Source organism: Scatophagus argus, chromosome 21, assembly GCF_020382885.2.
Source record: "Scatophagus argus isolate fScaArg1 chromosome 21, fScaArg1.pri, whole genome shotgun sequence".
NCBI lineage: Eukaryota > Metazoa > Chordata > Actinopteri > Scatophagidae > Scatophagus > Scatophagus argus.
Window position 1 is genome coordinate 8,641,772 of NC_058513.1, and position 25,778 is coordinate 8,667,549.

At 43.2% G+C, this 25,778-nt stretch overlaps 2 protein-coding genes across 3 annotated transcripts in view; one reads left to right on the forward strand and one right to left on the reverse strand.

The window, feature by feature from the left end:
- The window catches only part of rhbdl1 (rhomboid, veinlet-like 1 (Drosophila)), a 48,189-nt gene that overhangs the window by 22,038 nt on the left and 373 nt on the right, over nucleotides 1–25,778 (reverse strand). Inside the window, exons 2-3 of one of the 2 annotated variants that reach the window (XM_046376742.1) lie at nucleotides 17,579–17,712; nucleotides 6,858–7,016 (exon numbers count right to left, since the gene is read on the reverse strand). In XM_046376742.1, coding sequence (XP_046232698.1) covers nucleotides 6,858–6,923 — 66 coding nt within the window. In that variant the 5' untranslated portion in view covers nucleotides 6,924–7,016; nucleotides 17,579–17,712. Of the gene's footprint in view, nucleotides 1–6,857; nucleotides 7,017–13,708; nucleotides 14,237–17,578; nucleotides 17,713–25,778 lie in introns of those variants that run through there. The other variant, XM_046376741.1, reaches the window with a different exon arrangement.
- On the forward strand, nucleotides 23,928–25,320 carry LOC124052466 (histone H1.0-B). The gene has a single exon (XM_046376743.1). It carries the CDS (start codon nucleotides 24,198–24,200, stop codon nucleotides 24,783–24,785), a length of 588 nt encoding a protein of 195 aa, XP_046232699.1. The 5' UTR covers nucleotides 23,928–24,197; the 3' UTR covers nucleotides 24,786–25,320.

A 25,778-nucleotide genomic window follows, 5' to 3' on the forward strand; every position in this document is an offset into this window, starting at 1 on the left:
GTTTGCTTAGTGAGCAGGAGCTCTGCAGCAGCCTGCAGGCCAGCAGCACCAACTCTTGATAAGTTCTTTAATAGGGGCTTAGGATGAAAACTATCCTAATGCCACTATTTTGACAACTGAGGCAGAGAACTGTCAGGATAACAACACAGAGAATTCGTTTTCTGCCAGAGTAACCACTGAAAATACTGTCTGACCAGCCACCCTGAGCAGGGACCCTTTCGAGTTGATATCTATATTTCCTTACAGACAACAAGCATGTGTGCTTCACAGATAAAGATCTATTTAATGGCTGATACTCAGTCACAATGTCAGATGCATGAATTCTCCACCGTAGCTAAAATAACACAGCTCCTTTGCGGACAACCGACTTAGCAATTATCTGGAAATCATGTGTTATGATGTTATGTGACTGTTTATGAAAAATAAATTCCAAGATACGCAGTGAAGGAAGAAAGAGAGGTCAGGTGTTCAGCTGTCAACAATATAAATCTACAACAGCAGACCTTATGTGTAGGTACATGCAATGTGGCAGCTCTATATGACGTGTACTGAACACTCAAGAGGGGGCCTGCAGGAAGTACAACCATTTGTACTTCATTAACCAGGTTCTGCTGCTTGTAGAATCGTTATATCTGGACACAGCAGGGGAGCTAGTCAAAGAAATTGCAGGTCAATAGTTATTAAAGCTAATGAGCTAAATATACTAGACCACAAAGACTGTAAGTAAATAAACAAATAATGAGGACGTCGTGAAGAGATCGCTCAACAAATGGATCAGGTGCCTTTTTTCTCCTTTTGAAAAAGTCACTCAGAAAAAGTGGGGAAAAAAAAGTCAAAAACAAGTGCTAATCCCTTTTGGAATTTAGCAGAGCAGGAAGCGGTAACTACCCTCACTGTGCGTAATTATGACACTGGTGGTTGTACATTGAGGGTGTGAGGGCCTGTTGCACGGTGATAACCAGAATGATGTTGAGGTTGGGCTGCTAGCTCGCCCGCAGATGGGAGGGATGCATATTTAGTATGGAAATCAGGCCTGGAAAATGTAATTATGCTATACTTGAGGCAGGGAGCGAAGGCAGAAGAAGAGGAGTAGAGGGACATTAGAATGCAAAGGGGCAAAATTAAGAAGTGAAGATGAGATGCCTGCCTGGGTGAGTTCGATTCACAGATTCTACAGGCCACCAATGGACAGCGAAAGTGAGATATCACCTTTCTTAATGTCTACATAAACTGTTGAATTCTCTGTGAAAAAGTATGTTCATACAAAGAAGAGAGGTGGAATAGAGAAAGGTTAGGGGATGCAAATGGAATGCAACATAAATTGTTTTCTTCAATGTCTCAGTTTATTTCATTGGTTACTACACCCTGCACTACATCCTCTCCCATTCATACCACCAATGTGAGAATTTTATTCCCGGGAGACGTGCGTGAGCATAACCGTCACTCTGCTTCCCTTCCTTCACTGACATGCAGGACGGCCGCCTCTAAAATGAGCATTTGCAGGCTTTTGAAGTGACAACAGAGGAGAGATGGTGAACGAGACAACAAGGCACACGTGAGCAGATAAAACTTCAGATAACCAGCGGAGGAGAGCGACGGGGCAAGAAGAGCCGAAAATCACATGACACGTGTGCATCAGTAATGGTGGAAGTTCCCTGACGAGGCCAACATCTGCCGCGGAATAACTGATGCTGAGGTTAAGAGCACAAAGATAAAGATAGTATTCCCCTTTAGGGATGGCTGACAGTGTGAAACAGCAAGGGTCCATCATCCCCCTCCTCTTGGTAGTGGCATGTTGCCTACAGTACACAGTGCTCTCAGCTATAGTCAGTTGTCCTTGATGGATTAATTATCCACACCACATGGTCAATACCTCACAGCTCAATACTAATTAGTAATAACAATTAGAAAATGCAGTTTAAAGGCCATTCTAGTGTTTGTACGGCAATATGATACAAATCAAAACATATGTCCATATACGTCACTATAGAGTTTATGGTGGTGACCATATTTCACCAAAAATGGAAAAATATGCCAATTAACCAAGCTTACATGGTGACTGACCACCACCAACCTAACAGTGCCACAATATCATTTACTATGTAATTTATGAGTCATTCAGAAGATCAGAATCCACTTCTACCCTGCTCTCTCCCTCTTTCATACTTACACTCATGAACTCAGAATCTAAATCACTGCGGATCTCAGCCCCTGCTGATTCTAGCCTGACCCAGATACCCTGTTCTTTCTTGCCCAAATCCTTTTAAAATGAGAGTACACCTTTTTCTTGCCCTCAGCAGTTTACAGCCTTCCTTCATGCTTTAATCATTGTGGTGCTAAAACTCAGGGAAAAAACAAAACAAAACAAAACCTTCACTCCAGGACACTTAAGCAAAGTGCAGCACTTTTAGCCCACAGCCCCCATCTAAAACAGAAAGCCTTGACTAGAGCTTGGAGTGGGATGTGAGGTTGATAGGTAGCATCTGTGTCCCTGGAGACAGATGCACTGTGGGCACTTAATGTGAATTTAAAACTTTAAAACACTGTATGCCAACTACTTAGAGAGTGTCTTGGCCAGGACTGTAACTGAAATTCATTTCTGCTCTCAATACTGCTTCCAGTTAGGTCTGTCACAGTATCAGATTTTCACAAATCATGATAACAATATCAACGTGGTATCTTTAGAGGATTTGCAAAATGAAAATGAAAAAAGCAGAGTGTAGGGAGGTGGAAAGAGACTGTAACCAACTGTACAAAAATGTACAAAAAGAAAAATTTCACTTAGCGAGCAGTGAAAAGGCAGCTAAATGAACTGGTAAGCAAAAGATGGACAAGGTGTGATATATTTGCTGGATTATTTACATGATATACCAATATTTATCTTTAAATAAAACAATTATAGCTAACACTGGTATATGACACCCTTACTAGCAATCTGACAAAATACTCACCCTGGTTAAAGCAGAATATTTGAATACATGTTACATAAGCCTTTCTCTAACTATACCTCCTGAGGGAACAGAAAATGTAAGTGCAGCATTTGGGCAGAAGGGTAAAAATGAGTCACAAAGCAAAAATCTTCAAAATCCCTCAACCTTAACAAAGAGAATCCCTTGCCATAATCTCTGAAATACACCCTCTACCCGTGTAATTAACCGTGGCAGCCATTTTGGATCTCCGTCTAACATTAGCCAAATTACCACCCGAAGGAAAACAATGACACACTTCTTCAATTACACAGCTGGTACATGATAGCATCGAAGGAGCCTCTTTAAAGAAATCGATACATACAATTACACATACGGCAATACATCTGACTTCAGGCTGACCTGGTTTTACCCTCAATTCATAAACAGATGCTCATCCATCACCTCCACCCACCCAAACCTACCAGGTGTGAACTTTGACACTTTGGCCGTCCCTCAGCCTCCTGCATCTCCAAAATGTCGGTGTGTAATTGTACGGAAATGTGTCACCACGTGTAAAATGTGCGCAGGTTGTCTTGCTGTGTGGGTTTTTGTAGCTAAGTAGTCGCATACACACCTAAACTGTTTTGTGAATGTATTTGTATGAATGAGTGTGTGTGTGTGTACAGTTCCCCAAGAGAGGTTTTAGCAGAGCGTTATTTATTCACCCCTCTGGCTGAACTGAGCTCTCTGGCTAAGATCGCCCTGCATGAAAGATGTGTTGAGAGGGTCTTGTACTTGCACACTCACACACCAGAGAAGCTGTTGCACTGACGGTACTATTCAAACATTTACACCCACTGAGGTCGAGAGAAGCGGCGTGGATTCATGGCTGCATTGAGCGAACGTAGAACAACAAATCAGAAAGATGTTGTACACACCAGCTCGAGACACAACTGAGTGAAAGTGCAACAGCTTGTAGGCTGAAGGCATCAAAAAAAGACATGGACTGAGCGTGTTCACACACACACACACACACACACACTGCACTTTGCCATGTTCAGGGGAGCTCGATCTTCCACTGAGGTTAGACCGCAAATCTATAAAGACACTAGAATTTAAGCATGAGCTACAGTGTAACGGCAGCAGCGAACTTTACACCAAGACATGGCTGTCATCTGTCACACACTGTGGAGTGATTATTTTAAATCTGCCTGAGATACAGAGATGTGAATGGAGATACATATAGAGAGGGGACAGAAAGTAGAGAATACAGGCCAGGAGACAGTGATGAGAGGAACTAAAGAAAAAGAGGAAACTGGAGAGACGCAGGTGAAAATGATAAAAGTCACCGAGCAGCAGAGAGGAAGCGGAGGAGGAGAGAAAGAAGGCCGGAGGTATTTTGTCGATGACCTGGTTGAAAATGTCAAGCTACACGCGCACTTCCCGAGCAACAGCCTGGAGTTCACCCCGGAGGATAGAGACCTGCAGAGCTCACGCATCATCTGCCGCGAGACGACCGGGTGGGGGCAGGTTCACATTAACATTCGAATATCCTCCAAAATTAGTCAGCAAATCTGTACTGGCAGTGCTCATGTGTATGAATGAGAGTCTGTCTGTGTTTGAATCAGTGTGTGTACATCACAGAGAGGGGAGTAGTGAGGCAGACTGAGAGAAAGTGGGTGGTTGCATTAATTAATAATAAAATACCCGGAAGCGTTTGCATATGTGCAAATTGTATGCATGCACAAAACAGTGTGGGTATGATCTGTGTGCAATCACATGTGTATATCAGGCAAATTTTTAAAATCAGACCTTAGGGTCAAAATCTGTGTGAGGCTGGGGGTTCTCAAATTGCCTCAGATTACTGCCTGCTATTACCAGTGCTTGGCTAATCGAAGGCAATTTGCATTTGGCTGATGGGCAATTTTAAAAGTGTCTCCCTGATGCCGTTGTAGGCGAGGCAAAGCATTTTTTTTTCCCACCTAACATATGCTCACAAGGAGTGCAGAATGAAACAGAAGGAAATGAAATCTGAGGGTTCAAGGAGGCAGGTTCAAAACAGGGGGGTGGGTGATATTATATGACTTGAGAAAGGAATGTTTGAAGATGAGAATGCACTGAAACGAGACGAGGGGAAAAGAAAGAACAAAACTTCAAGATTGGTGGAGGAAGATAACTGCGCACTTCCGTGAAAGAAGGCCGGTGAAAAGGAGAGGCTGCACATAGGGAGCAGCACCTCTGTACTGATTTCTACAGAGGCCCTGAAGGTCAAAACACAGCAGAGGTGCTCACGCAGCTCCAACATCACAAACAAACTTTCAAGTATTTTGCTTTCTCTTACGACCAGTCCAGGGTGTAGCCCGCCTCTCGCCTGTAGTCAGCTGGGATAGGCTCTAGCTCCCCCGCGACCCTGACGGATAAGCGGTATAGAAAATGGATGGATGGATGATTTCTCTTACTTTTCTTTACTATTCCATCTATGAAATAGAAATAAGATATACTGAAATGTCCGTCAAAATACAGCATTAATGTGACTCAGGCAGGTCTGAATTATGTTAGATTAATGTTTGACTCTTACAATAATGTTCAGGTGTGATTGAATGGGATTTTGCAGACACATCAGCACTGATGATGTCTTTAAATTAGGAGACTGATGCACATTTATACACAGCAGCAGTACCTTTGGCCAGGAAAGTAAAAAGTAGATTTCGGGTTTATACAATGCAGTTTTTTGTGATAAAGCAGTCCTTAGGGATAAACTCCAGAGATATGAGGACATTTTTATTTATTACCCAATTGAAGTTTACACCTTTGCCCACCCCTATGCTAACAACACTTCCATAAATATAAACATTCCCCTTTTCTTTCAGGGTTCCTGGAAATATTTTAATGTCATTATGTGTCAAAAGCATATCAAATAGGCATATTACATCACATCAGTATCTTTGTTAAAATAGGCCCTTATGAGTTGCATCTGCTCTTTCATCCTTTTCAATTTCAATTTAGAAGTGGTGCAAAAACACTGTTGAGGGTATAGAAAGAGTAAATGACACTGAACAGTCACCAAGGGCCAATCACAAACAAGAAGTTGTGTTTTTCGAATCGTTGTAGTGCTTTGACCTTCAGGGCCGAGATTCAAGGAATAGGACATGGTCCAAACTTAGTGGCCTCTTGCGGCCTTCATTACAGACCATGGCCAGCACAACACTAGAGGAGAGAAAGAGATAAAGAATAAAGGAGACAAATAAATAATGGGAGAAAACCAAGAGAGACGAATGAGCTTAAGGAGGTGAAAATATTCTAGGAACCGCTTTGCATTGAATTAATCTGGCTGCTTATGCCAGTATGGTGCCAGAAGCTGAAGGCAGGTGCTCTTCCACGCAGTTGGAGAGTATTTGAATATACAGCTCTACATGAATTTCTAATAGGAACCTAATTGTAAACAGATACGTGAAAAAGCCCGTCCTCACATTCAAAGCAGCAGCAAAGAACAACAACTGCCTTAGAAGAAGACATCTGCAACTGCAATTAACAGAATATGAAAGTACACAGCGGTCGCACAGTATCAGTCTTGTTCCTGTTACATTATTTAATATTTCTTCTTATCGCTTATGATAAATAAAACTTGTTGCTCTGGTGTAGTGGCTCTGTCAGCTTGGATGCATGGCTTGTGAGGTTAAGTGTCTGGATTTACCGACACATTAACCGAAAAGATTGATCCTCCTTTTGCAGGACAACAACCTGAATGCTTGAGTCAATTTTCACCACTGCGGAACTCGCTGGCTCGATATGAATCAATTCTGTAACCTTTCAGAAATCCAGCAAAAGCAGGTGAATGTGTGTAAATTTGCACCAGTGCTGCATCACATAAAATTCCTCACATGACTCTCTCTGCATCACTACCTGTAAATCTGTGTCTGTGTGTATGCATATCTACTTTCCACTCACCAGCTCAATGAGCTCCTGGTAGCACACCTGTCCCTCTTCATTGCTCTGGACCAGGGCTAACAGCATGTCCAGCTTGGATGGGTCCAGCTGCAGCTCATGGTGCTCCACCAAGCTGGTGAAGTTCTCCACTGCGATGAAACCGGTGTTCTCTGGGTCCAGCTGGAGAACAAAAACAACAGCCATTGAAGAAGTTACCGTAATGCATTGTGATTTTTGTTGATCAGTTTGTCCTAAGATAGACAGCTGGGACATATACACAGAAATACAACAGAACCTCATGAACACAAATAAGAGCTACATGGTTGAAGGAATCAGTTCAGACAGTGACATATTAATTAAGCTGTGCTGCTTCAATGATGCCTTTGAAAGAATTAGACATGCTTTAGGGAAAAAAAAGCCTCATTCGACCTCACCATAGGAGCAGGTTTATCCAATCAAACAGCAGGATGGTGGCTGTTTGGAGCAGCAGAGAAGACAGACGGGCTTGTCATTAGCACACACAGTGACCCACTGACAAAAAAATATCTCTCAGCATTAAATGAGGTTGACTTTTCAGTCTTTGTTTCTGAGGGGATGCTTCATTTGACTGTGTGAGTCCGTCCTTGGTCGCATTTGCAGCTCGTAGTCAGTGTGGCTTTTATAATCACCGCTCACTCACTGAGACCCACAGCCCCATGGGTTATTACTGCTGATGTCTGTATGCCAGTATGCTGCTCCTCGTAATTGATTTAAGCAGGAGAGCATCATAAAAAAGGCTCAGTGTAGTTGTCTAAAATAGTGCCCTGTTAAAAATGGCTTGTAAAGTATAGGGTGTGCTTGGTTTTATGGAACATGGGGGGTTTTTTGGGCGGAAGTTTCACATCCACATTTCTTGATTTTCTTCCCTTACCGTCTCCTTAAATGCATTCAAGCGTCCTACAATGGACTCTTAATTTCTCATGCCAGCTCTCCTTAGTGCATCTGATCATGTTTGTGCAAAAGTGCCCGAGGACAAACTGGAGTACAAAGAGACCACATGGGAAGAGTCCTTACTGCTTCATATTTTACTGTTTCCTGAATGCTAACACAGCCTCATTAGGTTTCAGATAGTAAACCAACAGCCTCTTGTTGCCTTGGGGAAGAGTGAGCTTGCAGATGTTGCGTCAGTGTGGAGTCAGTCATGCTGGATTATGGTTGTCCGTGTCAGGAGTCCACGAGAAGAATCCCATCTAGGTCACCTTAGTCCGGACCTGGCCTGCTCTGGGTATTTTGTCGGCTGCTTGAGGAGAGCCGCGTTAAATTATGCCGAGCCGTGTCAGTGTCCGCTGCAGGAGGCTTGAAGCTTAAAGCTCTATTGCTCAACTAAGGGCAAAGCAGATCCATCAGGGAATGCATGTTTCCTACACGTGGTCCCCCCCTCTACACTGTTTCCAGGTTTTTCTGCACAAGCATCCCTTAAATTCCACTTACTCTATCTTTTTTAATTCCCCTGAAAACTTTTGTATTTATTCACATGGGAGAGCATAGTGGATGCAGGAACTAATGGGTTAGCTTTGATGATGCTTGACTCAGAATGAGTGTTTTCCCACTGCTGAATGATGTAGTGGGGGGATTTTGTTTGTTATGATACTTTTATAATACACATACATGAGCAGAAAAAGAGCTTTTAACCAATATTAACCAAGATTTTGTAAACATACAACCACCGCTGACTGTGGGGAATTTCCCGATGACTCTCTTTAAGTGCATTGTTTAATATCCATACAATACTTAACTACTTATCTACTTTCTTGGTCACTGTCCACTCGTGCATAGCAGTATAATCTCAAAACTCAGCTCGTGAGTCTGTCAAGGCAGTCTGCAATTCACATAAAGCCTTAAACTGTGAAACATCTGAACCAAGATGGGAAAGAAAATGGCCTAGGTTTATTTTTAGATAATCCCCTTAACTGTGTTTTCCATGGACGTTTGTTAAAACACGGCCCCGTTCTCCCCTTGAGGCTCGCTTAGCAACATAGTGCCGATACGTCCAGCATTAGTGATGTGTAAGGTACGAGGACGACATGTGGGGAATAAAGGTGTGGGAGAGAAAAAAGGAGAGAGCAGAGAGGCCAGAGGTGGAAAATATAAGGAGGTGGATGGTGTTGGTTGATGAAATGAAGGAAATGAAAAATGACAAAGTTAAAAGAACAGCAGAGAAGAAGGTATGAAAAGAGAGGCAAGGAGAACTGAGACAGACAGAAATGAAACGGAGACGCACAGAGAATAAAAATGCCTTGCTGCTGTCTGTTATGCTGTACATCTGCCTAACACAGCAGTCTGGCAGTGAGTCCTCTTCTTCTCTGTCCTATAAGAGGACTATGACACACTCCAGTGCTCTGCATTCACTTGCCACAGAGGGGAGATAGATCAGATTCTAATGTGCTCCTGGCTCAGCCTGGGCTGACAGGGGGAACAGAGAGCCGCACTGGAGACGTCTGATTACTGTCAGCCTCCATATGTCAGCACATCACTACCCATACGGCAGAAGCACACTCTATATGGCTGTGCACATTTACACAAAGCCATGTGTTGACGCTGAGCTGTCACATTGCACTGATACTATTACCCTTCATAGGCTGACCTTATTCAGGAAAAATGTTACACAGGGGAGACTGTCTGCAGAGGATACAAGGAGGAGGGGGTTTGGTTCTTGTTTCCAATTAGGGTTATCAATTAACAGCAGGCTAGTGGTGTGTGTGAACAAGGGTGAGAGAGAGACAGAGAGAAAAAAAAGATTTGGAAGAAGGAAGGGAAAAAAGCACTGAGAGGGAAGCAGTTATTGAAGCAATCCAACACTGGTGAGGGCGACACTTTGACAAGCTGCATGTGTTGCCATGGTTACCAGTTGCCCGTGTGTCATCCCTTTCTTGCTCCCCCACCACCACCACTCCCCCGACATATTGGTGTTCAAGAGGCAAAGGAAAGGGAGAGAAAGACCAAAGCGGGAAGGATACAGAGCAGGAAGGGAAACAGAATACAGATGGATGAACAGAATGAGATGGTAATAAAACAAAGGCTGAGTTTAGACGTAAAGGAGAATGAGAGGCGGGGTCAGAGATTATGGCTGGAAGGAGGACGTTTTACAGCAGAGAGACAGGCTGGCTCAAGAGCAAGTGGGAGGAGATGGATAAGACATGGGATGAGAGTGTATACATGAGTGCCAGGCGGAGGAGGGCAAAGAGGAGTGGAAAGCTGACTGCAGGGGAATGATCTCGATGTTAACCCCCAGGACCTCTATTACCTTCAGCGCAACAACTCCGACTGACCCCAACCCACAACTGACTTATCAGTCTGCTGCTCGAGAGGCTCGAGAGTGAACCCTCCAGTCTGGAAGGAAACCACAAACCACAAACTCCTGCCATGCTTACACTTTTTACATGCTCACCTTAATTGTCTCAAGAAGGCAAAGCTTTAAACTGTTTTATCAGACTCTTCCTGTTTTTCCTCTGGTTAAGGTAATCTCAATAAAGCTGAAACTTCGTAAAAGATTAATCAATTAGCCAGTCCACAGAACATTAAATGGCAGCAATTTCGAAAATTAATTGATAATCAATTATCAGTCATTTTTCAAGAAAAAAAAAGAAAAGTTCACAAGTTTTTGCTTGTCTTCTTTGTTGTCCGTGTAGTAAATTGAATTTCTTTGGGTTTTGGACTACTGCTCAGATGAAACAAGCAATTTACAGATGTCATCTCCAGCTCCAGGTAACTTTGATGGTCATTTTTCACTGTCGACTACATGGACTGAAAGATTAATCAAGATATAAGTTGCTCAAAATCAAAAATATGCTCTGGTCTGTGCAAATTGGCTTCAAAGTGACTTCCGTGAGGAGGGAATGCAGCACTGGTATGGTTCCCAGTCTTGGGGACACGGTGCTAACCAGGGGGCACAGAGCCAACACTACAGACCGCTTTTGGTCTCTGTGAGCAAGACTGTTGAACTTGGACAGGGCTGTGTGTCTGCATTGGGCAGTGGCATTTACAAGGCAGAGCATATTTGCATGGCATCAGATAAAACCCTCTGAATTGTCTCTGCTGCCCTCAGGACTCACTGGTGTTCACCAACAACTGGGCCACTGACTCTGTAATTATCACAGTGCACGTTCTACCACTGTGGCACTGTGATGTGGTGGCCCTAAGAGCCAAACCACCCCTCTGCTCGAGTAGAGGCTACTGAAGGGAGATGCAAACAATGGTCTAACTACGTTTCCTGGCATTTAAACACAGTCCAAACAGCCAGAGGCATTTTTCAAATACAGCTCAATGCAAATTAGCATCAGAGAATGATAAAAGGGGACAGTGCGCAGAGTCTTATTCTCTCTAAAAAAATAATAAATAAATAAATATGTCAGAACAATACTCTGAACCCCAGGTCCTTATTGGAGAGATATAAAAATGACAGATAAGACGTGAATGGCACATACAGAGATATTCACCATCTAATGATAGTGTTCTTTAGTGGGCGAGCGCTGCCAGCCATCAAGTTGCCTTATCAGTGGCACTGCAATAGAAGCACTATCAGGAAAACTGTGATTGTGTGTTTGCTATCATCATGAGCATATGTGTGAGCCTGAATAGGCCAGAAATAGCCTGAGCTCAGCAATGCAACCTCCTGCAGACAAGGACTAATAAACCCAGTCATGTTGTTACTGTTGCTTTCTCTTTCTCTTTCTTGTACCCTGCAGCATTCTCATGTGCTTCAGTGTGACAGGGCTGCAATCCTCCCCTCTCCCTTACCCCTGCAGTGCTCATAAAAAAAACAAAACAACAACGCATGTCCAGTTTTGTTTTGGAGCAAAACTCCAGCAAACCCCCAAAATACTCACGTTTATAACATTTTAGCATCTAATTTCCATTTGACTGAAGGAAATGTTGTGCAACTTGAATCTAAATGTTTTAAAAAAAAGGCGTGATGTTGGTGTGTGTAACTGTGTCGTCCGTTCCCTTTTTCAAACAACTACACCTAAAATGCCCTTTAATCAAAGCACTTGACCTCCAAGTGCTCTTGTGGATTTCCTTGGAGGCCAGTGGGACATTCAGGTCACAGTGAGAAGCCTCCGCTGTCAACATGCCAATTTAACTTTGGATGCCAGAGCTGCAAAAAATGAGGCATGCTCTGAAAAACATTGTAGTGGACAAGAATGAGAAAAAAAGTGCCCAGTATTTAGACAGACAGCAGGCTTTGTTGAAAACAAGCTCGCCTGTTCACAGTCCAAAAACCGTTGGCAAATTTTTACTTCATTCTAGTTTAATTAGAGACTTTTTCCAAATCAAAGGCCACACTATGGAGTCCCAATCGTGGAAAGAGCCTGTCGCCAGCCAGCATGACTGATTTGGTCTAGACTTGTGCTTAATAGGACCGCAGTCTGTTCAACTGTGGCCTTGCAAACTGTTTATATGAACATACTGGCCCAAGCGGAGTAAGCACACGATCAATAAAGCAACCAGCCATTTACAGTTAGGAAATATCGGCTTCATCTCCACCCAAAGCACCGGCTACATCGAAAATGGATATTGACACCAATGAGTCAGCCTCTTCCATACCACATTAAAGTGTGCCTATGAAGGAATGTACATTATTGTTGAGGTATCACCAAGCATTATCACTGAAGTGCTTATAGAGTAAATGACTCACCAGTGTGACCACACAGCATCTTCTCACTCAACCCACATGGGCTTCCTCCACTTATGAAAACATTCACATTCACATTCATAAAAATGCAACTGGGCACACGATCGCAGTCACACACGCCCCCCCCACCAAGGTTCTTGAGTCTCTTGATCAATGTGTTGCTGATGGGCTGCTCGTGACCCGGCAGCAGATAATCGATTTCTCCCTCTTGGACAGAATGATTGCCCAATCTATCTGTCAGTCATCACAAACCTCAAGAGACCGGTTCATCATTAAAAACACAAGACACAGTTAAACACTAGGCACGAGATCGAGTTGGAAAAACACACACACACACATATGTTTTCAGGAGGCACAAGCCAAATATACACATGCTTTTGAATCTGCCTGCAGATCCATTTTGGCTTGTTAATTTTGGAGATGGTAAACCAAAACCTCACTCAAACATAGATCTCACTGGAGAGTAAAAACAGCAGTTTGGGTGGAGGACTCCAAGAAACCAAGATGTCAATAGAAACGTCTTGACTCGCCCACACATAGCCACCAATACTGTGCTTTAAACAGTGGAGCTGTGAAAGAAGACAAAAGTTTAAAGCCAAATAGCAACTTCTATTCTAGAAGAAAACCCGTGACCTGGACTTCACAGGAATTGCATCATTACTCTGCTGAATAATCTCACAATTTTTGGTCTTGGGACCCTGAGGTGACAAGATTGCATGTATTAGACAAGAATCACTCGGAAAATAAAAAAATCACACATTCAGGTACAGAAACAAAAATCTATGACTGCTGGAAACACTACTGCAGCAGCTATAATCAACTTAATTATCATGATGATTTTGTATCTTTCTTCAAATAAAGAATACACTAATCAAATGATCAGTTCATACAGTATCCCTCTATTTGCACATCCCCTCCTCCCTAGCTCCATGACATTACATGATGCCCCCCCCTCCACCCCCATGGTGGCTCATGGTCTGACCTCGCATTCTCGGGGCCCACATGGCTCCATGATGCTTGCATTTGTTGTGTCATCTCAGAGTCTCATTTTGCCCGTGCAGACAGCCCTTTGCTATCAATCTTAACATCAGCTCTCAGCCCCAGCCTCCACGTCTCAATCCCTGGATAGATGGCGGGGTGGCCTGGAGCCTGTAACCATAGAAACCTCTGCCGCTGCCTGCCTGCTTGCTCGTTCGCTTACCTGCTCTTGTATGAGCTGAAACAGGGAGCTTCTATCCATATACTGGCCAGGGAGGTGAGAGGAGCCGCTGAGGACAAGGGCATAGGGAGGAGCAAGAGAGGAGTGGTGGTGGTGGTGGTGGTGGTAAGGATGGGATAAGGTGGAGAGGGATGTGGTTGAGGTAGCAGCTGGTTCCTAAATTGTAGCGTCAGGCCCCTTCGTAGCTGCTGCGTCCCCCCCTTGATGATGGAGAAAGCCCAGTGAGCTCGGCCCCTGGTTTTCCTTGCAGGTGGTGTTGAAGGAGTGAATTCCGGTGCTGTGCGGTTCCGTGTTGGTGCTGAGGGTCCAGACAGTGGTGCAAATGGGCCGTGACTGCTCTGTGCCAGTGCAGTGTGGCGCGGCAGTAAACCCAGCTTCAGCAAACGACGGGCAGGCACGCAGGCAAGGCAGATCCAGCAGCAGCTCTCATTCACTCTCCTCCTCCTCCTCCTCGCTCTCCTCTATCCCATTGCACTGACTGCTACCTCTCTCTCTCTTCCCTCACACACACACACACACACACACACACACTGCACCGCCTGCATACCAATGAGACAGGGGAGGGAGGTGGCCTTTCTCTTCCAATCAGAGAACAGGAAGGAGTGGCTGTGGGCTGCGGCTCCTCTCCTCACTACAAGTAAGGCGTCTCAGGGAGGTAGCAGGGGATGGGCTCCACTGCGGCTCTGCACTTACTACTAGCAACCCCCCCCCAACCCCACCACCACAGCAGACACACACAAACCCACACGCTGTAAACAAGACAAAAGATGCTGATGTACAAGCATATGGTGAAATCCCAACCATGCGAGAATCATGTTAATTTTAGGGTTAGCGAAGACAATACAGATGACGTGACAGATATAACAATATTTATGATATCACTGATGGCCCCAAAGAAAACTATGGCCTGCTCTGCAAATTTTATATCTCTGTGCTAATTATAAGCACAGGCACATTAGCAGATTGTATGCACTGCTGTGCAGTCAAGCAAAACTCCCACCCCCTGACACACGTGCACAAATATAAAATTGAATTAAATTTTTTGAATGACACACTGATCCCCCGACGAGCTCAAATAAATACCACCTCAACAATAAGGCAAGAGCAGAACATTCAATGCAATAGTTCATTACAAGTAAATCCACAACAAAAGGCGCTTTCTTTGTTAATCTGATGCATAATAAAGAGAACGGTATGCAGAGCAAGAGGTCAGAGCATATGAATGATGAAGGAAAGGAACTTGTTACTGCTCATGTGGGTGGCAGGCAGTGGCTGCGCTTGAGTTCACTGAAATCCCCTTTAAAAGGTGTTTTCTTTCTGCACAAATCTGCAGTGACCCCTCCTCCTCAGGACAATGGCGGTAAGGGGAGGAATCGGTGGGGGGGGGGGGACATAGATCTTAAACTGGCAAAATAAAAAAAAAAGCGAAACAGCAATAAATGCTCCGGAGGTGAATGCAGCTGAAGATGTCGGAGGAGGAGTTGCGACCTGGCGATGAATTTAGCGTACATGTTGGTTGAAGCAGGGGTGTTTCTTGTCCTTTGCACTGTTTGCTGTGAGAATTGCCACCAGCGGTGAAACTCCACCTGGCTTGGTGACAAACAGTGCCTCTGCCTGTTTAAGTACCATAATTGCAACAGATGTTTGGATGTCTCTTACAAGTGGGAAAGCTTATAAATCATTCTCTATGTGAGAAAAATGTTAAGAATATCTGAATCAACTCATTACAGCAATAAGTCTTGACTCATAGCCTTGGCCTATTGGCTCAGACTGAGGCTGATGACTATACGGACTACATGAAGCCACGAGTAGCCACTGTACTGGAAATAAAGGATTGGGCCTAGGCACCTTGAACGTGGCAGAGCTCCCGGACTTTCTCTTCGTCACCTTCCATTATGTACATCTGACACACTCTTGTTTGAACAAAACCTTAATAATGACCGTCCAAGTCTATAACAATGACGAGATTCCCTCCTCTGTGAGGAGGAGCTGAAGTCACTCCATGGGCTTCTTTGTTCAACTACTAATCGATGTTCAGAATTAATGTGTCTCCAATACTCTGTGGTTGTGAGCATGAATAAGACAAATCTAATTATAAGGTCACTGCGGGAGGATTTGCAAACTGCAATCAGTGAGATGGATTGAAAGAACAGCCAAAAGGAAAATAGATTCAACTGTTGCCTTGGTAACCTTAAACTCTCCTGTCAAACAATGACAAACAAGTACCACGAAATAAAAAAAAAAATACAGTGCTGTAAGAAAATAAAGCAGTCAATGTATTACAGTGTATGTGCTGTGCAAATAACATCAGCAGTCTTGGCTCCATCATAAAGAAAGCCAACATAAATGTGGTATTACACTATGAAATGCATAAATGGAATTAATAGAGCAAAAATGGAGCCAGAAGTAGGCAAACGGCATTCCCAAATATACAAACAAGATGCCAGCTAGGCTCATAGCCCCACCAAGGGTCATGCCAGTATCATTGTTTCCATTACGCTGCCACCAAGTGACATTATCCAGATGACTGACGGTGCGAGATAAGCCTCCAGTGAAATATGGCCTCCAGTGCCCGGAGCGTCCCCAGCTGAACGGTCTCTCATGAGCCTGACTAAATCCTTCATGTTCTATTCACCGCTGGTGGAGGGAGGCAGACAGCAGGACGAACCCAGGCAGCCTGCTCCTCTGTAACAAGGCCTGAGAGCAGCAGACAAAACACTCCGTGTGAGAGCATGGGAGAGAATAACAAGCCCTTTCAGGGAGGTGGAAAGGCGCATTAATTAAACCGCTGGTCTGCACTCTTCCTCACCAGCTTAATGACCTGGAGGTCCATAAGGCAGGTGTTTATTTATTGGTGTGTGGATAGCTGTGTTTCTGTCAGTGAAACGGATGGTAAGAAGGAGCCATGAATGCATGCCTTAAAGGTCTGAATTCAGAGAGTCTAAATTACGCACAGGCTATGCCAGGGATTCAGAGTCAGGGGTGTGTGTATATGCTGGGTTTTCAAGAAGTCCTAATGTCTGTGTAGGGTTTTGTCAATGTGCACAATAAGCCCCTCCAGCTTTACAGTCTTGGGATTGGTTTCACCACTTTGATAAAATTTTGCTCCGCTGCTCGGTCTAGACTTTTAGATGGCACTAAATAAGGCTTTGTGGTGTATTCAGTTTAGACTGTTACTGCAACAAAATCACAAGATCTGGAAGCTATAAAACTGGTAGCTGTGGTGTCTGCCTAACAATTTAGTACTTGATAAAAATTAAAATCTAGATTGCCTAAATCTAGATTTGTTCAGTTTTCAGCATTTCAAATGCAGATACTCTACTACAAATAACAAATGCACATATTGTTATAGCATACTGAATAGATATATAAAGGATACAAATATAAAAGCAGAATTAAGTTCACCTTTTTTTAAATCTTGGTGTTGCTGAGGAAGGATTTCATTTGTGTTTCATTACCTCGTGTAGAGTTACCTGAGGAATCTGCCAGTTGAAAACATTCGGGTCAAAATCCTGATTTTGGCCAGCTACAGGTGACACGCTGAGTTATCTTTTTAAAGAGGAGATTTTTGTTTTTGTTTTGTTTTTGTTTTTGTATAGAACAGACAGACTGGATAATAAGAAAACCTACTGAAATGTTCTTTGACTTGCCTGAACTGTATGGCATGATCTATCATTTCGGTTGTTTCAGCTGTCTAATGTCTTCTATGTCCATGCGGGCTGGGAACCATTTGGTGCAAGATGCTTAAATAAACCATTAAATCAAACAGTTTTTCTCATTTTTAATCACAGATGCCCTGCTAGGGCCAGGAGAATATAAGTTTTGCTAAAGAAAGTAATAACCAGAAATTACCTCATGAAATGTTAATTAAACTGCTTGTCGAGGTGGATCGATGGCAAACAGCCACACAGGTTTCTCAGGGTGTTTCCAAGTGAGGTGGAGTCCTGAGCAGTGCATGCTGGGAATTACTCCTGCCATGTACCAACCTGAAAAACATTAAGCAGGAAGAGAAAATGAATAAATGTAAGGTTAGACAATTAAAAGAGAAATAACACTAAAACAAATTTTTAATAAACTGAGAAGACAAATTGTTGAAAGGATTTCTGGAACCTGTTAGCCTCAACTAATGTGAATAAAATAGATGGTTCTTCACACTCGAGCCGCTGAATGTCAAGCAGTAGTGATTGTGCAATAGAGGGAATCTCCTGCATGGTGAAAAACAGCAGAAAAATGAATCAGGTCACTGAATGACACAGTTTTAGTCCAAACTGCTCCACTTAGAACGTCTCTTGGGGACATAAAATGGAAGAAGTAAGGAAGGGGAAGCAGAGAGTTGGAAGAGGGAGGCTGAAAAGGGGAGGGAACTAAAAAAGAAGAGAGAGAATGTGAAAAGAATTAGGGCTGTATTAGAATTTCTGTTTCAAAAAAATGGCGTGATTTAAATCCATCTGGGAACAACACTTTCAGCCCTATCACTGCAATATTCACATCCCACACACGGGGCAGGTCTGCCTCCAAAACATCAAGCGCTGTTTTTGACATTAATGTGTCACAGTGTCACTTCCAGTTGGAGATGAGCACGGGCTTTCTGAGCAGCTTCTTTTGCTTGGTTTAAGAGTCACAGCAGAGAAGTGTGAAGAGACCTCTGCTGTCTAAACCTGCAGCTGCATCCTGAAGGTCGACATCCTGGTAAACAAACTCCCAGAGTATCCAAGGAGAGCTGACAAATCCAATCCTACCTAAGTTAAGATAAAATAATCAGAGCTCATCACCCCAGTACTTTCATAAAGCCCGCATTTGGATACAATATACATGGACAACATAATTTAATGTGTTTTCTGCCCACATTTACTGTTTTGTTTCTACATTTATTACTTTCTAATATGGTGCACACATAACTGTTTGACCCATCTATATATGCCCAGTGGGTGCAGCACTGCTAATTATGCTTAAACTAGAACTAAATTTATATAAAAATAACACAATTTACGTTTATTTGAGCTGCTACTGCCCTCTGCTGGTAAACGAAGGCATGAAAACCGACCGTTTGAAGAAAAACACTTCAGTCTGCTCTTAAACTTTAAATGTTGCAAATGTTGTACATGATAGTATAAAGAGAAACTTCTTCAACTATTGTTTGGTATTTTCAGTGTAAAGTTTTGACATGATAACAAAACACAAAGTTAAGAAAAAGAAAAGTGTTCTCGTTTGTGAGACTTCGAATTGTGTTCAAAAGACAGAGGACAGTTTGATAATTTCAATTTTTTTAAAGAAACATCACAATTATACTAAATTCTATACATAATAGATGTGTCCAATTTAGTGGCTTCCAGTTTCAGCAGCTTGTGTTACTCATGTACTCTGCCTAAGTCTTAGTATTAAGGGGGCAAGGGTTAAAGTCAGGATTAGGGCTAAATGCAGCATTCTTAAATGGAAGCGTATCATTGTTAAATAGGATGTGATAGCTTGTGGTCAGTGTCACACATGTAACTGTTAGCTTACAGCATCAGAAAGAAAGTCTTAAAACTAAATTTTAGATTTATCATCAAATAGAAACTTTATTACTGAATGGTTATGTTTCACCTCTGTTCAAAACTCCCGCTATTAAGAGCTGGACCAAAATGCTGTGTCATTTTATAGCATGAGCGACAATAACTTCTGTTAGACTCATCTCTGCTGCTTTGACTGACAGCCCACAGGTGCTCTGCCAGACTGCGTCCAATGACGAGCCTGCCATGCGAGAGGCGGTTTGACAGCTGACATCTTGGAAATAGTTATCTGCTCTACACACTGAGATGAGCCAGGATGTTTCGGAGCACAGAACGGTAAGACATTCACAAAGAGTGCCTTGGCATTAGGCCACACTGACGGGCATCTGCCGGCTGAGTCGTGCAGAAGTCCGGGGGGCGCCGACACCTGCTCTCACATCCAAATGTTGTCACAACTGTTCAACACACACAAACACTACCTCTTAGAGCACGACTGCTCACCAGTTGGCCCGAGAACAAGTGCATTAAAACCACGAGTGTGTCTGTGCCTTCTCACTTTCCGTTGTCTCAACGCAGCGCGCTGTTAGTTTAGTGAGGGTCGTATCACAGAGACATAAACAGTTTTATCTGTAGCAGCCGAGCTGGGCAGTTGCACTAAACAACAAGGGCTCAGCTAAAACTTTAAACAGTACACATACATACATTGATGATATGTGCACATATGGATGATGCGACCTGTTAAATATTCAAAAACAAGCATTTTATATTTTCAGACACTTTCTTGTGCTGTTAAACTGTATACATGTTTCTGTATAGTTAAGTGAGACGTTGACGCTATTCGCAAGTTATTTGCTGTTAACATTACTTCATAATAAATCTGAGGGAATTTTGTTCTGCACATCATGTTAGCATGCAGGGTTACAGTTGGAATGGCACCCACTTCTTCTGCGGTCAGAAACAACAACAGCAACAAAAAAGAAACTTTCACGTATGATTGTGAAAGTTTCCAGGCACAAAGCAAGATTACATGGCAATAGCCAGATGGATCTGCCAAAACTTTTCCTGACAGAACAATAAGACATTATCACAATACCAAGCCTTAAGATGAAGTCACATTGCTGTGTAATTGTAGAAAAAGAGCACTGCTGTTCTTGTTGTGCTGGTTTTGTTTTGACACATACTTAGATTATCAAAGACCATCTCTGTAAAAATGTCCTGCATGTGTGGGAGTAAAATGCACACAACAACAAATGATGAGCGAACACATTTGAGGATCAGCTAGTGTCTCTGTTCTGCATGTTACTAATTGGTATTAATGTTGAAAGGCTTTTGATGAGTGCATTTTGTTCAAAACCTCCTCCAGCTCTAATTTTCTAGTCAGTATGAAGAGTTAGACCGATATTGCTCGCAAAACATGTAAAGAATCAGTAAAATGGTTTGTGAGGAGTAACTACAGAGTTGTAAAGAAATCCTGAGAATTCAGAACAGAAAAAGAAATAATCTAATCTTAAACCTGTCTCTGGGCCTTCTTTTCTTGCCACCTGAGCAAATAAAAAAAGAACTGATTTAATTTAGCCTTATCTGACATTTAAAGCCAGAATAAACGACTTTACAGTCTTCAAATCAAAGCAACTCAGAAAGAATGCTTTTAACGGAGCAGTGTGATCGTGTGCTGGATAGTTTGGGATCTTTTGATAGCTGATCCACAGCCGCGATACGGAGCACACTGAGGCCTTCAGTAGGGAAATGGTGGGTGATGTTACCCAGAATGCTTTGGGCCAGAGGCAGGAAGACACTTGAGAGGGTTTGAGGCAGCTAAAATTACAAACTGGGATCAGATAAATTTAGAGGTGCAACGCTAAAACACTCCTGACACGACGGCGTAGCTGTCTTCTGTAAATTCATGTGTGATATAAATCCCTCTCAGCTCTCTCAAATTTCTGACAAATAAATCAGCACTGGGTCAACCATTATGTAACCTGAATATATCTGCACCTCAGACATTGGCACGACTAAAGACAAAACTGAGAAGCCAGAATTCAGTGTGTTGGCATCGGAAGCAGAAGTGAATGATTGTACATGCACCAAAATAGCCAGAGAAATACCACACACATACACCCACCAATACTACTCCAAAAACTGCAATCATAATAATAATAATAATAATAATAATAATAATGTGCAGTTTAATCTTTTCTAAATTACTATTTTTAGTGTTTTCTTGATTAATCACCTGTAAGCATCAGTAGTGACTCATATGTTTTGGCATTTGTGTTTTTGTGACTTGCCGATTAATAAATCATCAAATCAAATCAAACTAATTGATCGATTGGTCTTTTTAGGACAACCACACCACAAAGACACCAATCCTCGAAAATAATTATGGCAGGGACAATTCAACAACAATCACTGGATAACTACTAATTATGTCGAATTAACAGTCAGCCTATGAAACATGGACGCGCTGCTTAATAAAACAAGCCGGTCGTTCAGTTCCATCTCGTTATGCTGATAATTACTATGAGACGGTGCGTTAAGCTGAGCTCCGGAGGTCCAGTCGGTGTGGAGGACGTCCCTCTGTCGGCGGATGGAGGGAGTGGTCTAACCGAGGCAGAAGTCTGTGGTCTGGCTGCTGTTGCCCCCCCACCCCCCCTTCCACCACCACCACCAACAACAGCACCAGCACCGCTTCCTAAACGGGGCAAAAGACAATAACACATCACTCTGGACAACCGGTGACAAAAACAACGGACCAATATCCTGTACCAACACGAGCAGAACAGCCTACCAAAACAAAGGGAAAGCTGCTTCACATAGTCCGAATAGGAGTGGCAAACAATAGGCATGTTGTTCATATTATCATAGAGCCGTTACTGTGTGTTTATACAGTATTCAATAAGCGGCGCACAGCGTAATTGCCGCCCCCCCCCCCCCTTTTATTTACTCATTCAATTGCGCCATACACATATTTTATTCACTCAGCCATTCCAGCTCCCCTTAACGGCTTTCTTCACTCATTCACCCAGTCATCTTTTCACCCCCCCCTCCTCAACTCCTCCCTCCCACTCATCCACATGTGCCATATAGTGAAACTCACGCTTTCACCTACTCTCCTCTTCTGTAGTTCAACTGTGCCACATGGGCGAAAAAAAAAACCCACACTCACTCCTTCACTCCCCCCTTCACGCCCCCCCTAACCCACTCACAAACTCACCAGCACACACACCAAAAAACCAAAAAAAAAAAAAAACCAAAACAAAACACTCAGTCATCACCTCATTGTAAGGACACAGGTGGAGACAGAAGAGCGCAGGCATTGCTATTTCTCCACACTAAATTGAACCTAATTTGGCTTATTCAGCCTATCGATCGGCTCCGACATCCAAAACACACAGGTGAGATATAAAGGTAACTGGCTATAATGTTATTTGTCCAACACTGGACACTTCATTGCTTCAGAATGGACACTATCCCAGTGTAGTCTGCACTGCAAAGGACCACCTCTATGACAAACTGCCTGGCTGTTTTGCACTATTGAGTATGATGTGAATAAGGACAGAAATACAGAATAATTATTCCCCCCACCCCCCAAAAAATAGTGACCAATAACTCAGATATCCATGCCACAAAAGTCGGAGAAAAGCACTACTCCAGTGACTGACTTTCATATAGGAATCAAAATGGCGTTACTGGGAGGGACATCAGAATAATATTAAAATAAGAAATAATGCAGGAGAATTATGGTGAAGTTTGTTATTTGGAGAGGTTCTGTTGCTCAGGTCCTGCACCAGACATCCTCCTAAAAATGAGGCAAGCCAAATGTAAGACCTGTTATTCACTGAGGTCTGATGCGCCAGTTCCTGAACAAAAGAAAGCCATCACTGCGCCCTATATTGAAGGACTTTGGTGTCGGCTGCAGCCCCCCTTGCAGCTGGACCCACACCTGGTTACACAGCAGCCACTCACACCCCTATCCGAAATATGGTGATCAATTTTATGATGAGGTATGGGAATCCCTGATCTTTGGAGGTGTTGGCAACTTTCCTGACAATGGAGCTCGAGTGGCGACTGCCATAGTGACAGTTATAAGCAATTCTGTCCAAAAACCGGCGAACACAGCAAAGCCATCCACCGATATCCAACCCATATAAACACATATTATCGTCCCAAGTGTCACCTGTGACTTAGATACTGTGACATTTAATTTATAGGAGGTTTAACACTAAATAATCTCGACCACGTCACTCAAAGTCAATGGCCGGACTGTGTTAGTTGGGAAAATGTATCGATGTATTAAAAGCAAAAACGGAATCCTGCACCGACCGAACGGCGTGCATCCGTTTGAGCATAGATTCAATTTCGATATGCATGGGATGATTTTACCCCAGGTTCCGTCTGTTTGGGTCAATTTACAGCGAATTGTGCAAAATTGTTCACAGCACGCGTTACTTCCAGCGGGTTTTCTTGGAATAAAAGTTGTTCGGCGGCGCGGATGAAGGAAAACAAGTGTGTCCCAGTGAAGCCCAATGTCTCAGCTATCCGCTCATAATGTTTTGTGGATCGCTTCTTCGCGACAGCTTTTATATTTATCGGGAGTTGGAGGATGAAGAAACACAAACGGGACGGCGCCAGTTCCATGGAGTCCGCTAGATCAGCTGCTGGCAGTTGGTGTTCTCAATCACGTCCGCAGAAAGGCTTCATAGGCTCACTGAAGCGCCTGTGGAATAAGACACTTAAGTGATCCGGTGTACTGACGCGTACTTTGTGTGGACAACTATAATAATATTTTTTACTGTAACAATAGCAAGCGTGACATTGTCGGCCAACTCGGACTTTCTGGGGAAAAGCTTTGTTCCTGGCCGTTCAGATATTTCGCTGTTTCTGACGCTCCGGTGTACCAGCTGAGTCGGGTGAAATTACACATCCAGGACTTTCTTTTTTTGTTGTTGTTGTTGGACAACTTACTCAAAAGAAAAGTCACCATGGCAGAGACATCGGCAGCTCCAGCCAAAGCTAAAAAGACATCCAAGCCCAAGAAACCTGCTTCTCATCCCAAATACTCGGACATGATAAAAGCGGCAATCGTTCACGACGCCAGCCGGAGCGGAGCGTCCCGTCAGTCCATCCAGAAGTACGTGAAGAAGAACTTCAAGGTGGGCGAGAACGTCGATGTGCAGATTAAATTAGCCCTGAAGAGGCTGGTGGAAAGCGGGATGCTGCGCCACACCAAAGGCATCGGCGCGTCCGGATCCTTCAAGCTGACCAAACCAGAGGACTCCAAAAAACCAAGCAAGGCAGTGGTGTCTGCCAAGCCAAAGAAGGCTGCGAAGACCACCAAACCCAAGAAGTCGGTCAAGCCCAAGAAGGTGGCCAAGACGCCGGAGAAGCCCAAGAAGGCAGCTGTGAAGAAAGTAAGAAAGGTCGCGAAAAAGGCGACGCCAACGAAAGCCAAGAAGGCACAAGCTAAGAAATCCAAGCCAGTCAAGCCCAAGGCAAAACCAGCAAAGAAGGCAATCAAGCCCAAGGCAAAACCGACAAAGAAGGCAACCAAAACAGCAAAAAAGAAGTGAAAGGACAATATCAAAGAGACTAACTCACTGTAAATACTTCAGGAAATGTTTGCGTATATGTATTATTTTTGTAAGGTCTTATCCAAACTTATGCTGTTTTTACCAGTAGTTTCCCTCCATTGCACTATTGCCTAGATGCTGTAGAAATAATTGTGAACATTTTTGTTTGGCGTTAATACTACTATTCATTTCAGTCTGATCCTTGGATACAAATAGGCTAGTCTAGGGTCTTGCTTAAAGGAAGAAAAAAAAAATGTATGTACAGTTTAACTATTGAATAGTTATTGTTCCTGCACGAGGCCATACTGAAAATACAAATGTGTCAATGGTGGGCATTGTCGAGCCTTTACAATGTACAGACCATAGGCAGTGGACGTCAGCAAGATTTCCCTAAAGGCTCTATAGTTGTCATTCAAGCTCCATTCTGTATATTTCCTCATGTTCAGACGACTCTTAATCTACAAACATCTCACTGTGTTCAGTAACTTTTAAAGACTGTTTATACTTCAACCCAATAAACCTTTGTCATCTTGTACAATAACGTATTTGTCGACTTATTGCGCTTTTTTTTTCTACGTGAAAAAAAAAAAAGTTTGCTGAAGTGGCCGGAGGATTTTCATGTCAAAGATCAAAAGACATGATCTACTCTATTAAACATACTATTAACACTATCTCCACCGTTTATAGGTACATGTGGAGGGACTTCTGAAGGCCGCTGCATTAAATAATATTATGCGTCAAGATGTTGCAGATAAAGCTCACCGCCAGTGAAAGGCTGATAAACATGGGATGATTGCGGTGTGTAATCTTAAAGTTAAACTATGGACAGTGCAACACAGGATCAGATGAAAGGCAGCATAAAATACCACCAGGTAACACCAATAGCCAAACAGAACCGTACACTCCGATTTAATTGCCTTATTAAATGCTTTACCAGTCAGTGATGGGAGCAGACGAGGGATTTGTGGGACACTAACCTCGTAGATCACAGGT